At 44.6% G+C, this 15,131-nt stretch overlaps 1 protein-coding gene across 1 annotated transcript in view; it reads left to right on the top strand.

The window, feature by feature from the left end:
- The window catches only part of sncgb (synuclein, gamma b (breast cancer-specific protein 1)), a gene marked incomplete at its 5' end in the record, with an annotated part of 30,160 nt that overhangs the window by 3,267 nt on the left and 11,762 nt on the right, over nt 1-15,131 (top strand). Inside the window, 1 exon segment of the mRNA XM_084323506.1 lies at nt 10,919-10,956. Within this exon segment, the coding sequence (XP_084179632.1) occupies nt 10,919-10,956 (38 nt within the window).

The raw sequence follows: 15,131 nt of genomic DNA, 5'->3' as shown, positions 1-15,131 counted from the left end.
CTAGTTTATTTTGACAGTTTGAACCATTTATTATACCATTTATAAACTATATGTTGACAGAACAATTATTATTATTATTATTATTATTATTATTATTATTATTATTATTATTATTATTATTATTATTATTATTATTATTATTATTATTATTATTATTATTATTATTATTATTATTATTATTATTATTATTATTATTATTATTATTATTATTATTATTATTGTTATTATTAGTAGTATTGTTGATGTTGTTATTGTTGTTGTTTATGTATCCAGTGACATTGTCGCTTTGTGATGCCAAAATGACGGTGGGTCAGGGTGATGAATTAATTGAGACAGGGTGACATTTTCAACCTCATTGATTATGTGCTTTTTTTTTAATGGAGCCTTTTGTTGATTTTTTTTATTTGATTTGAAATCTTTATTTCGAACATGCAATGAATACAAACAAACAATAACAAAAGCAAAACACAACTCAATCTACATGTTCGAAAAGGAGTAGGAAGAAGTATACACTTATTTAATCCTACCCCTTTTCCACTACTCAAATGAGTGTACTATTTTAAAACATAAAAAAGAAAAAAATATATATATATATGCAAAACAAAAAAACAAAAATTATATATGTAAAACATGAAAGAAATAAAATAAAAATGTAAACACCCGTGAATATCAAGTCCCTTCCTCATCCCTGTACCTTGTGAACATCATTTCCTTATACATCAGTTTGAATTGAACTGAATTGAACTGAATTGAATTCAGAACGCAGCGGCCCGCCTGATCTCAAACCTACCGAAGTCGGCCCATGTCACCCCACTTCTTAGGGACCTGCACTGGCTCCCCATTGCTGCACGAATCCGCTTCAAGGCCCTCGACCTAGCATACCGTGCGGCAAAGGGAACCGCTCCCGCCTACCCCCGGTCAATGGTCTCTAACTACACACCCTCAAGACCCCTACGCTCTGCATCTTCTGGCCGCCTCAGACCTACTCCTATCAGAGCTCCGGGAGGGTCATCAAAGAGAAGTCGCCTATTCTCAGTCCTTGCCCCACAATGGTGGAATGAACTACCCACCCCAGTTAGGACAGCCGAATCACGTCCAATCTTTCGCCGTCGACTAAAGACGCACTTCTTCAACCATTATCTGAATAAAAAAAAAAAAAAAAAAATATCTAACCCTAACTAACGTTAGGTTATGACTATAACCAAGTTCTGTTAGTTAGGGGCGATGCTTGGCTTCGCCTTCTGCACTATCTCGCGTACGTGCACGCGTACTGAATAAACCACAAATGTACCTCTAATACCAGTATTAGTCTGACCACACCCCTCATCAGCTTACCTTCATAAGCAGGTGTGTGGTCACCTGCTCTCCTCCTTCCCAAGCTTTCACCACAAGGTGAGGTCAAGGGCTGCAGCGGCCGTCCGAAGCCAAGCATCGCCCCTAACTAACAGAACTTGGTTATAGTCATAACCTAACGTTCTGTATCGTTAGTGGCTTAGCTTGGCTTCGCCTTCTGCACAAGGGAGGCCAAGCGGAGCCACTTGGCTGACAAATACACCCCGCTGACAGCCCCCCAAAACCATCAGAACAGGGAGGGCCGAGCCCCCCCGACCCCCCCTAATGGAGGGTAGCCCCCCTATTAGGGACGTCACGGGAGGGCGACGGACCCGACCGTGCGAAGAGGCACTCAAGCAACTCAACGCACAGGGTGAGCAGACCGTGGCTTGACCCACGACTACACACACGCACAACCCGCATGCCACCCGGGAACGAACGGAGGAACAACCTCGTTACTGCCCCCAGAATCACGGGGTCAAGGGCAAACCCAACCCCGTGGCAAGGCCGTAGCAGCGGAGCACGAAGGAAGACCCAGACCCACCAAAAGGACTGGACTCCCTGGAATGGGGGCCCGGAGAAGTCCATGATGCCAGCATCAAGACCCCACCAGGTGGGCACGTAGTGCCCCGCCCCCCACATCGCCAGCGTATTCGGACAAAGGCCCCTCAGTTACTGCACCTGGTATTCCCAGGCGGAACCAACCAGGCCAGTAAGCCGAGCGGGCCCCGTCCCCCCAATAGTACACCGCCTGGCACACTGACCCTGCAGAATAGGCAGTCAGCATGGCCGTAAGCACACAAAAAAGGTTAACCAACGGAAGCAGGCAGCGCACCGGGGAAAAACCAGGCAACAGGCTGTTAACCCTAGCCTGGAGACTGCGGACGAGACAGGCGCCAGAGGGGACAGCTGAACACAGCCGCCCCGGCGGAAGGAGCGTAAGCTGGCGGTGTTGCATGACCAAGCCTCCATTTAACAACCCCCACCCAGAGGGGTCGAGGCAGAGAAGGCTGACACGATTGGCAGACGTCATGAACGTGCAGGGGCACCCTCAACCGGTGAACCCGGGAGTTGACACTGCTCCAACACACCAGGGAATCAACCACCTCGGTGTTACCCAATGCGGTGGTTGTTCCTATAACCCCTCAAGAAAAAACTCCAAAACACACCTGCGGGTATACACCGGCTATACCGCAGTACAAGTGTTTCAGTTTCCAAAAAGGGTTAACCCAGGCCTACGGGTCGCAAACATCACTTCGGACCGGGCCTGGCGGTACGGGAAGCACAGGGTCACCAGAGGAGGTCAAAAAACCACCCCCACAGGCCCCTCTTCGCCATGCGTGAGAGAGGAGCGAAAAACAATGGAGAACCAGCCCCTAAGCACACCGTACCTGGTATTCCCCGGCGGTCTCCCAACCAAGTACTAACCAGGACCAACCTGTGTAGCGGCCGAGATCCGACGAGATCGAGCGCGTACAGAATGGCATGGCTGTAAGCCATGACGACAGTGCTGAGTAAAAACATACCCAACCAGGGTCTCCATAGCGCTTAACCCTGTGACACCCAGACCGACCTGGCATTTTTCCCCCTGAAAAAAGCCCAAGTCCCTCAGGGTACCAGAACAGCAGATCTGCATCCCCGGCGGACAACGGGTTCAACTGATCTGGACCAGCGTGACCAGAACCAGTCCCGTGCCCTAACCACGCCGACATGCCCCAGGAAAAGGGCAGATATGCGTGTTGATCTTAACATGAAAAGAAGGCGCCACCCAGACGTCGGGACGAACCGCGCCTGGTGGCCCACCCCAAGGGCGTGAGACCCCACTACATATGTTCAGATCCATCCCGTCATCATCCCCCAGACATGAACGAGGATCCGTCGACAACCCACCCAGGTCATGGGATGTGGTCGCCGGAAGAGGAAAAACCCCCATCTCAGTTGCTTTATAAAAACGCTGTTTCAACCACAAGCAACTAAGGCGTGCCAGTCAATCGCCTGTTTACAGCGAGCTAGCACTATACGTGCGTCGGGACACACCCCCATCAATGAACAGGCTATTTAGACCTGCCATTGAATCCCCAAGGCGCCCAGGGGAACGACAAGAGGGGTGTGACACTCCCTAACTCCAACACTCCTGGAATAGAAAGAAGGAAGCATCAACAGTATGTATCCCAGTCTACACAGCCGGGGTAAAAAATGTTCACATTTTTACATCCCACCACCCTCCCATAGGAAAGAGACGGGGATCCCCAGAGAGACTTCCCACGCGAGCTGTACAGATTGAAAAGAATATATTGCACCTTGAGCCATGTAAAAAACTGGTTTTAGGGCCTCCGGGGAAGAGGCACCGAACCCATACACACTCAATAAACGAATTGAATCGAATATACATACAATAGAAAAGGACCCTTCTAGAGGGTCCACTCACTTTGACAATCTGAGGAGGAAGGCTCTGTACTCTGATGGAGGCTTCCTCACATGGATCACATGGAAGAAGGAGTCCGAACTCACAGAAGGCCTGAGTAGGCGCTTGGTGAGGAGGAGCCCTGACCACCCCCCCCTGAAAACAGATCCATCACATGGACCTGAACAGCACACGGAAGTCCTACCAACAGAGACGCGCACGGTGACGTACTCTATGGCGGGGGAATTCCTGCGGTGCACACGCCCAATATACCAGGCCGTGGGACCAGGAACTCCCTCCCCCCCCCCCCCCCCCCCCCCCCCCGTAACGTGCCGAACCGCCACGTGACGGGAACCTTGAAGGACAGGGGGTGTACCCCTGACCAGTGTTGGGACTAACGCGTTACAAAGTAACGCGTTACAGAAACGAAGTTACTTTTTGCCGCAACTAGTACTCTAACGCATTACTTTTGAAATTCAGTAACGCTACTTACGTTACTGAATGGTTTGTTAGTTCGTTACTGCGTTCTTTTTATGTAGATTCATAGCGAGCGTCCTTATTTCGCCTGCGTTTGTTTTGTTTACTGTAGACTGAAAGGCGCTATATAAAACGAAGTATTATTATTATTATTATTTCTTTCCGTAGCCTCATTCTGGTTTCGCACTTCTGATTGGCCACTGACGTTCTGAAAGAAATAGGCGCTCTCTACAGTAAACAACAAGAGGACGCTCGCTATGAATCTACATAATAAGAACGCAGTAATAATAACGAACTAACAAACCATTTAGCAACTACTTGGAGAGATAATTAATATACAACATGGAAACGAGATAAAGAACATGTTTGAAGGGCTGCTGGAGTCAACTGGACTAACGTTACATCTCGACCACCGCAGACTGGTGACGGTGAGTGCAATGTGTTCACTGAAACTCAAGATCAACGGATTTTGACTGTACGAAATCTCATAATACTAATCAAACAATATAAATATAGTCCTTTCATGCACAATTGATATCCTAACTATTCTAACGTTGCAATGCTTTGATAACAACGCTGCAAGATGGTTATGAATGAATTAATGAATGGATGAATGAATGAATGAATGAAAACTTTATTTAACAGATTGCAGAATGGGTACAATACAGTACGGCTCAATACATACAATTGTTAAGGGGATGCAGACCTGAGAAAGACGTTTGTCTTGTTTCCATCAGGGTCCCCCATTTTCAATTCATATAGACATTTATGACATACACAACATACATGACATTTATGGCATAGGGACATATAGGTATTTAGTACTGATACATTTGTGACATAAGCGGTATTCAAATATACAGTACTGTTACCCCTAGATCCTGACAGAGTATATACATATGATGGGGAGGGGACTGTACATTAGGAGGGGGTGGGTGGGTGGGAGAGAAATATACATACAGCGGGGAGGGAATATATAATGAAACGCTCTAGACCACATTGCTTAGCAGAGTTCGGTGATGTGAATGGAAACTGTCAAGTTGATCAACCGATTTTGAGTATATGGGGCATGGGACTTGAGCAATTTATTTTTTTTATTTTTTTTTAAATAACTAAATAGTTACTTTTCACAGTAACTCATTACTTTTGGGTGTAAGTAACTAGTACAGTAACGAAGTTACTTTGAAATGAAGTAACTAGTAAAGTAACTGAGTTACTATTTTTCAGTAACTAGCACAACACTGCCCCTGACCGACAGAACAACGGGGAGAGGAAAGGTTACCAGTTCACCCCTTTACGACCCCACACCCATGATACGACGTAACGACAAAAAGAGAATATGACACAGTCATAGTCAGCTCCATGAAGCGTTTCACAGCTCCACACAGCACACGAGCTAACCTGCTATCTGATTTTTACTAAGGAAAAACACAGAATAGAGAGGGCTCTAAGAACCCCGGTCCAACATACACATGTGCTTCTGTGGCCAGTACAACCCAGTTGTAGGTCACATGACACACACAACCCATCATCATCACAATGAGAGAATACATCATTCTTGATTAGTATCGACCACAGGCCTTGCTAAGCACACGACAGCAACCAAACCAATTTCCCTTTAGGAAATAAGTTTCTCCAGCAGATTTAGCACAACCTCAGCAATCAAGCTGAGAGTTACATCGTATCCCTACCACACAAAAGACACAATTAATGCACAACATGTCTGATAGGAGGTGATAAAGTCCCCAGGGAACCGGGGGGGGAAAAACACAATCCTCCTATTTTACCCTCAATACGGCCAGTTAAAACAGGAAAACCTGTTAATGTGTGAACTCACTGTCCATTGTCATTACAGTCTGAGAAAGAACATTCTTTTACTCACTCGTCACCAAGCATAGCTTCATAGGTTAGTTGCCTTAGTAGTGAGTACACGGTACACATAAACACCATGATGTTTCTCACACAACAACCAGATCAATACATCACGACCTGCACGGAGAAGCTACTGCCAGTGACAAAAACAGCTCACACACAACCCGCAACGTATCTCAAATGCATTGCAACAACACACGTTTTGGGAAAAAACACCGTCATTCACAATACATTTAGCAAGGTAAAACCAGAAGACGTGTTATGAGGGTCTGGCCAACCCCGTACCTGCCCGGAACGCAGATCAGCGAAGTGCAGTCACAAGCGTCCCGTGTTGTTCGATCCGGGCAGCGTCGCCGCTCCACCAGTCGCTACAGTCCTCTTTGTTGACGCAATCCCCGTCTAGGCTCGGGCAGGGTTGACGAACATCCCCTGTCAAGGATGACGTCGTGGTCAAAAGTGTAAAACATGTTAAAAATCAAAGCACGTTCAACAGAATAGCATCAAGCTAACGGCCGCTCCAGCCGTTCGGGTGCTATCGCTTCCGCTCGCGAGACGCCGATCTACGACGCACGCGATCAGGAGCGAGCTCCCGGCGGCGCGCGAGAAGCCAAGCTACCCCGCGCCAGGCCACCGACCGGCTAACCGTAAGCTATGAACATGTAAACAATGACATAACACTCACCCAGACAGGCCGCCGTTCTGAACCCTCCTCACTTTTTAAGAGAAAAGGGAAAACAAGACGTCAACACCGCTTCACAACGGTGACAATAACACGTCCGGCGGAATCAGCACAGTACCAACTGGCCTGTATAGCTGACTTTGAACATGAATCTGCCGCTATCGCACATTACATGCACATATCCCCTCGTGAAGGAATACTCTCATTTGGATATGAAAGATGGGGTCTTAACACGGTGACAGAGAGAATCCACTCGTCCAGAACACACAGGGATCACCAGTGTCAATGGTCGCGGCCCACTAGTTAAAACTATAATGGTCGCCAGACCAAGGCCTTCTGTCGCCTAGACGGCTAAACAAAGGACCCTAGCCTGGGGCCGGTTTCCATAAACTTTGTCTAGTAGCCCCCATAGCACTAACAGACAAGTGGAGCCCGCCAGCAAACACTACTCACCCAACCTGGAACGCACCGCTCCTCACAACAGCGGCATGTCCGACAGTTCAGCTGTGGCCTGACAGGTTTCACCCCAACAAACACAGCAAGGAACTGCAGTTGAGAAGCATGCAGCGGCGTGCTCCCAATACGAAAACCGGTGGAGGGTTCGTAGAATGATCATCATCTTCTAGACACTCCAGTACGAAGACAATATCGCCGTATTTTCTCGAAAATAGTGAGAGAGAAAATAAAGATATGATGTCAACGTATCCTTGTTTCCCAAGCTGTTCCTAATCCAATTTCTTCCATCATGGTGTCAAGTGTGGGGATCTACCGAGGCACCTCTTCCTTGTGGTGAAAGCGAGAAGAAGGAGAGCAGGTGACCACACACCTGCTTATGAAGGTAAGCTGATGAGGGGTGTGGTCAGACTAATACTGGTATTAGAGGTACATTTGTGGTTTATTCAGTACGCGTGCACGTACGCGAGATAGTGCAGAAGGCGAAGCCAAGCTAAGCCACTAACGATACAGAACCGTACTGTCATGCACTTGTCCTAATAAACTAACCTACACTGTAGCACTCAACACTGTTGTTGCTCAGCTGATAGAGTTGTGCCCTTTCTGATGGCTTGTCGTACAGAACTTGTAAGTCGCTTTGGATAAAAGCGTCAGCTAAATGACTAAATGTAAAATGTAAATGTAATTGTCTCATGTTTGGACATTTCTTTAGCACCACATTTAGACTGTTCCACAGTTTCACTCCACATATCGAGATGCAGTGTCTTCTCATGGTAGTGCGTACATTTAGCACTTTTAAATTGTGTTCTCCCCTCAGATTATAACCTCCCTCCCTATCAAAGAACAATTCTTGAATGTTTCTTGGAAGTGCATGACTTTTCGCTTTATACATTAATTGTGCCGTTTTAAATTCCACAAGATCATTTAACTTCAATGTCTTTGACTCCAAAAACAATATGTTAGTGTGATCACGATAACCTGCAATGTGAACTATCCTTATGGCCCTTTTTTGGAGTATAAAAAGTGGTTGTAGTGTAGACTTATAATTGTTTCCCCAGACTTCAGCACAGTAATTTAAATATGGTAAAACTAGTGAACAGTAGAGAATGTAGAGTGATTTTCTATCCAGAATGTGCTTTACTTTACTCATGACTGAAATGCTTCGTGAGAGTTTAGATTGGACATGTTTTATGTGAGGTTTCCAACAGATTTTATGGTCTATTATTACACCTAGGAATTTATTTTCATAAACTCTTTCAATAATCACATCATTTATTTTAACTTGTACCTGAGTATCCAATCTACAGTTTCCAAACAACATAATTTTAGTTTTGCTCAAGTTCAATGATAATTTGTTTCTATCAAACCATTCCTTCAATTTCTTCATTTCAGATGTGATGACCTCTAAAAGCTGCTGGACATTCTCACCAGAAAATGCTAGTTTTAGCTCCACACATTTTATGTTCTTTTACCAGTTTTAGCCCTTCTTATTTTATGTTTTTTCTACTCTTTTACTAGTTCATAGTGTTCTTTTTACTCCTTACTAGTTTTAGTCTTGCTTATTTTACATTCCTTTTTTTTACTCTCTTGCTAGCTTTTATGTTCTTTTAAAATGTAGCGCTTTGAGATTTGTTCCACAACTATAAAGCGCCCTACAAATCAAATATATTATTATTATTATTATTATTATTATTATTATTGATTGATTGAAAACTTTATTAACACATTGGCGACCACGGTTTGCAGTATAATATGGTTCTGGACGACCAGGGTTTGTCAACAAACCGATGTACTTTCTAACAGCTATATATATACTTTATAGTATTGCTATCTGTCCATTCTCATTGTCACTTGAGTGCATAAACCGTGCCTTCATAATGGCTTAAAGAAAATAAAAATCCATCAGTTGGTTGTCATTTTATAGCGTCGTGAATATAAGCTTTATTGCAGTTTTCGTCTCGTCTTTTTTCTGGGAAGCTAGATATGAGGCTAAAGGCTAGTCACGTTATATCAAACGCCATTTCTGTTGTATATATACGAATGAAATAAAACAAACTGCTTAGCATCCGGACTATTACAGAGCATCTATGGATGAAATGGGGGCGGCGGGGGACGCCAATCAGTATTATTGATTAGCAATACAGTGTGCGTTCAAGTAGCCATATTCACTGATCGATCGCTTGCGTGTTATAACAATGTCCAATCCGGCTGTAATTTGGGTGAATAGTATCCTACCGTCAGCCCATGTGTTCGCCGGCAGCATTTCGTCATTATTCATCGGCATCTGGTAGATTGATATGTCCATTGGCTGATCATAAATCCCATTATTCCAGGCTTAAATCTGCGTTCCGTAACGTGATCAAAGATGGAGGATGTTCGGCTGGGATCCAGGCTCATATGAAACGCCCCAGACAGTAAAAAAAATTATTTTCCTGTTAACTCGTGGCTCTGGTCCTCAACGGGTGGAATCGAAACACGAGTTAACTCGTGGCTGGTCCTTAAAGTGTTAACACATTGGCGGCCACTGGGATGAGTCTAATTAATCTCAAGAGGACCGGGAAATGTAAACAGACGTGAGGCTGTTTGTAGAGATAAATCTATACTTTATAGTATTGCTATCTGTCCATTCTCATTGTCAATTGAGTCCATAAACCGTCCCTTCAAAATGGCTTAAAGAAAAAGAATTTCATCAATACGTTCTCATTTTATAGCGCCATGAATATAAGCGTTATACGGGATTTGGTCTAGTATATTTTCTGGAGGCTAGATATAGGGCTAATAGCTGCTAACGTTATATCCAATGGCATTTCCGTTTTACAGATGCTACAGTTAAAACTCAAACTGCATATGATCGGCACGATCCTCAAGCATGTATGCATGAAAGGGGGGGGGGGGCGGGGGACGTTGTTTCTTATTATTGATTATCAATAACCGTGTTCGTCTAACTAGCCACATAGGCAGATCGGATGGATGGCTATCAAAACAAGGCCCGATCAGGATGTACTTTACGTGAAAAAGATCTTACCGTGGGCCGGTGGGATCCCCCCGATCATTTCCCCGTTATCGATCGCCATCTGGTAGATCGATATGTCCATTGGCTGATGATAAATCCCCTTATTGCATAGTGAAATCTGCGATGCAAAACGTAATCCAAGCTACAGGCTGCAGATCCAGAATCGAGCTAACATAAAACTCCATTGAAAGTAAAAAAAAATAGTCCACCGTTCAGCCACCGGGCACACTGCATTATCGCGATAGCGCCCCTAAGAGGATCTGGCCGGTATTGCACCTTCTCGAATTCAAAGAGTAGGGTAAATCTGCAGTGCTGCTCGGCAACCTTGAATAGGTTATTAAAATGGAATAAAAGCAATAACAACTTGCCACGGATATATCCGTGCTTCTGTCCACAATGGGTGGAATCGAAACATGGAGATTGCAGAATGGGTACAATACAGTACGGCTCAATACAAACAACTGCTAAGAGGATGCAGACCAGAAAAAGACTTGTCTTGTTTACATCAGGGTCCTCGATTGTATGTTCTGTGGGCTCCAATCCATATGAATGAATGCGATGTGTATGATTAATTCTCTCTAACTCTCTCTAACTCTCTCTCTCTCTCTCTCTCTCTCTCTCTCTCTCACTCACTCTCTCTCTCTCTCTCTCTCTCTCTCTCTCTCGCTCTCTCACTCCCCACAGGCAGTAAGACAAAGGAGGGAGTAGTGTCAGGAGTAAACACAGGTAAGGCATAGAGGTGTCTGTTTATTTGTAGAGCGTGTTTCACAGCAGTGATATAGACACAAAATAGACATAGGCATAAAATTAGCAGAGAATTTATATTAAAAACTCCCGGAAGATTTATATCATTATAATATATGAAAAATAATAAAAAATAAAAGATTTAAAATATTTTACTAGATTTCTGTCATTAGATTAGATTAGACTAAAATGTATTGTCATTATACAGCAAGCACAGTACAACGAAAATAAGTTTGGCATCCAACCAGAGCAGGCACGTGCACACATAGACATGAAGGCGTGCCCGGGCACCTGCCTTTTTCATTTTTCATTAGAAAGTGCCCTTTTTATGCCCCCCTTTCTTTTTTTCTTTTTTTACTGTTGCACATATAGATAGACTGCCCTGCCCTTCCAAATGAAAGATGTCACGATAGAATCTAAATATTAGGTAAAGAAAGAGAGAGAAATGCCACCCCTCTCCTGGAAGGACCTATTATTTACACATAGCACGTGGGTGGGTGATGATGAGATAACAGGCGTGTTCGAGATGGATTTCGGTTCGCCTAGAAAGTAGACGAGAGTAGCCGAGTGAAGCCGGGGGAGGAGTTAAAAAGGCGGACACTTCCGATTTCACGAGAGCCTCTCGCCTAGTCTCGCATGGCAGATACGCTTTCACGTCACCACACACACATTACACACCTGTCCAGCTCATTATTATTATTTTTTTTTTTTTGGTCTTTTTCCCCCTCCATTTTCCTCCGATTTTCTCCCATCCCAATGTTAGTCGTATGCCAATTCCCAGTCCCTTCCTGGTCGCTGCGCTTTACCCCCCACAGTCAGATCATTTTGGGAGAGTGGAGGCTACCACGTGCTTCCTCCGACACACGTCCAGCCAATCACCGCTTCTTTTCACCTGGCAGCGCGGATTCTCATTGAGAGGGCGTAGCGTGTGGGAGGACCACACTATCCCCCTCACGTCCAATCCGCGCTTAGCAGGCGCCCCGACCGAACTGTAGGAGTCGCTGTTTACAACGACCCGGACCCACCCCGCCAGCTTCTCCCACCCTCTGATACAGCCAATTGTATCAGTGCAGACGGCCAGCCAAGCTGGTGACAACCCCGGAGCTGTGAGCTGGATTCGAACAGGCGAACCAAGCTCACAGCTCCGGGGCTGGTGACGAACGCAATCTCCGCTCGACCACCTAACCGCCCTGTCCAGCTCATTATAATGCGATGGCCGTGTGCAAAATTAGATCAGATTCAAATGTTAGAAAATTAGATCAGATTCACACCATATACTGCTATAGTGGAATATACTATTCATATACCATAATGCAGTGGTTCTCAAACTTTTTACACCAAGTACCACCTGAGAACGTAGCTGGCTCTCCAAGTACCACCATATGGCCGACGTTAAAATACAGTCTATTCAGCTATGCACAGTTCACGCAGGAGGCAAATGTATTCCTAATACCATTATTTATCGTTAACTTTTGTCAGACACAGCCACAATGTACAAAGGGGTAGCACTAGAACTAGCAAACTCTTCACACAACTCATACAATGCAAGGGGCATTAAGAACATAATAACTAACATTCTCAGAAAATTAAGAACAACTGTATTTCAGAAAATGTACTTAATTCTCTCCCTCTCACACACACACACACACACACACACACACACACACACACACACACACACACACACACACACACACACACACACACACACACACACACACACACACACACATTTTACCCTTTAAATGCCAGTGTTTGTGATGGGCATCACAAATTATTGTAAAAAAAAAAGAAGAAGAAAACACATATTCAATACATTTTCGAATTGTAACCCTTTAAATGCCAGTTTGTGTGATGGCATCACAAATTATTGTTAAAAAAACACAAGTAAAATATTTTCAATATATCAAATGCAAAGTAAATGTGTCAATGATTAGCAACAACACAGATTTAGATGGATTTTTAGTTTTTTGTAATGTCAGATGTAACAACAACTCTTCAGAAAAGTGGGAGTATTTCATATTTTTCTGACATTACAAAAATGTCAGGGCTGAAGTTGAATAAAGGTTTAGACTGCATTACTCTCTGTCACAGTGATCTCCTGGTTGTTCCCCACTTAGGTTATCTAACTATCTGCAACTAGAAACACTGGCCTGGCCTGCTTCTAAGTTCAGTGGCCTGACTGCACATTTTTGTAATTTTTTTTTAAATATATTTTTAAATATTTTTATTTTTTCAAGTACCACCAGCAGTACCACCAAGTACCACTAGTGGTACGCGTACCACAGTTTGAGAACCACTGCCATAATGTATACCATCTTGTTGCGCGCTCCTGGCCGCACGCACACACAACACACTGCTGAATAATTCTGTTTTGCATCAATATATATATATGTATACTGTGTATATTGAGGCAAAACAAAATTATATATACAGTATTGAGGCAAAACAGACGACGCATGTGTGTATGTGTGTGTGTGTGTGTGTCTGACAGCTTGAAGTTTATCATGATGATATGATGATAACGCATAACATAATAAAGTTTTCAATCAATCAATCAATCAAAAGTCTCATAACTCCCTGGCTGTCACGTGGCTGGTGACTGACAACTTTTCTGAGCCAATAGGCGCTTTGCGCGACCGTAGCAAGTCGCTTCCCAGCCGGGAGCAGCCGGCTGAGAGGTACTGTGGAGCCTCGCTCTGAAGGCTGTGCGTGGCTCGCTCCCGCGAGAGTTCCGCGTCTCGTCTCGTCAGATTTTCAGAGCAAGTCGGACAACATTCTAACCGTCATGCAACGCGCTTGGCGAGGCCGTAGTAAAAACCTGCGCAGATCTGCGTCCGCCTATCCCATCTCGAACACGCCTGTACTGTGGCGCCTCGTTCTGAAGGCTGTGCGTGGCTCGCTCCCGCGAGAGTTCCGCGCCTCGTCTCGTCAGATTTTCAGAGCAAGTCGGACAACATTCTAACCGTCATGCAACGCGCTTGGCGAGGCCGTAGTAAAACCTGCGCTGATCTGCGTCTGCCTATCCCATCTCGAACACGCCTGACGTAAACCGAGCGCTGACAGCCGAAATTGATATCCAGCTGTTGAGCTCACACTCGAGTCGAGACCTCTTTTTTTACAGTTACTATTTCAACTAAAACAAAGCAAGAGTACACTTCATCATCAGGTAAGGTATTTGCCCAACAAAATAAAATGTCGGGTTTGCAGTGCACTGTATATTTTGGGCATGCCTTGTGAAGTTGTGATTGTCCATGCTTTTCTCTCATGCAATCAGGCAGGCAGGCTAGAAGTGGCAACACTGCACTTCCCCCATACTACATTTCTTATTATTCATACCGCGGTGGCATTGCTTTATCACATTCTCATCTCACGGTCTCACCACCTCACTTGCAAGATGCGCGGCTCTGTTGAAACACGTCGCCGGATCACCCCTCCCCAGCCCCTCCCTGTCTGCTAGGAAAATCACGTAGCTCTCTCTCTCTCTCTCTCTCTCTCTCTCTCTCTCTCTCTCTCTCTCTCTCTCTCTCTCTCTCTCTCACTCTCTCTCTCTCGCGAGGCAGGCTACATATTGTGTTATTAAAGGGACACTATGTAGTTTTGGTGACATCTAGTGGTGAAACTGAATGTACCATAGACTTGTATTAACCCCAAAAATTACATTTCATACTTAGTGCCCTTTTCTCCTTTTTGGGCACCTGCCGTTCTAAAGTCCTGTGCACGTCCCTTAACCAGAGTGCAAATGTAACAATAAAGTGCAACAGCAATATACATTACAAACTGGGTACAAAATATACAAATTAGTACTACTGAGTGTAGTGCTAATCAGATGTATGTACAGAGTTGTAGTATAATATGTACAATGATACAGGTATAGTATGGTAGTAGTCATACTGGCCATCAGCGTAACTAGTAACAGTATAGATATGTACCAATATAGATATAGTATCTACAGATGTGTAAAAGGACTATGTGCAGGTACTGTAAGTACAGACAGGTGTGGATAGATTATATGCGTGCATTTTCAAAGTTATAATATAATTTTTGTTTGCAGATGTCCGGATCTTCTGCAGGCTCTCTTAGGCAGAGGTGTTTAGCAAGCTGTGACATACAGGCATAGTGACAGCTCTGCATAGGAGTGTGACTTCATGATTTGT

This window comes from Notolepis coatsorum, assembly GCF_963971535.1.
Source record: "Notolepis coatsorum genome assembly, chromosome: 10".
NCBI lineage: Eukaryota > Metazoa > Chordata > Actinopteri > Aulopiformes > Paralepididae > Notolepis > Notolepis coatsorum.
This window is presented reverse-complemented; position numbering and strand designations above follow the sequence as displayed.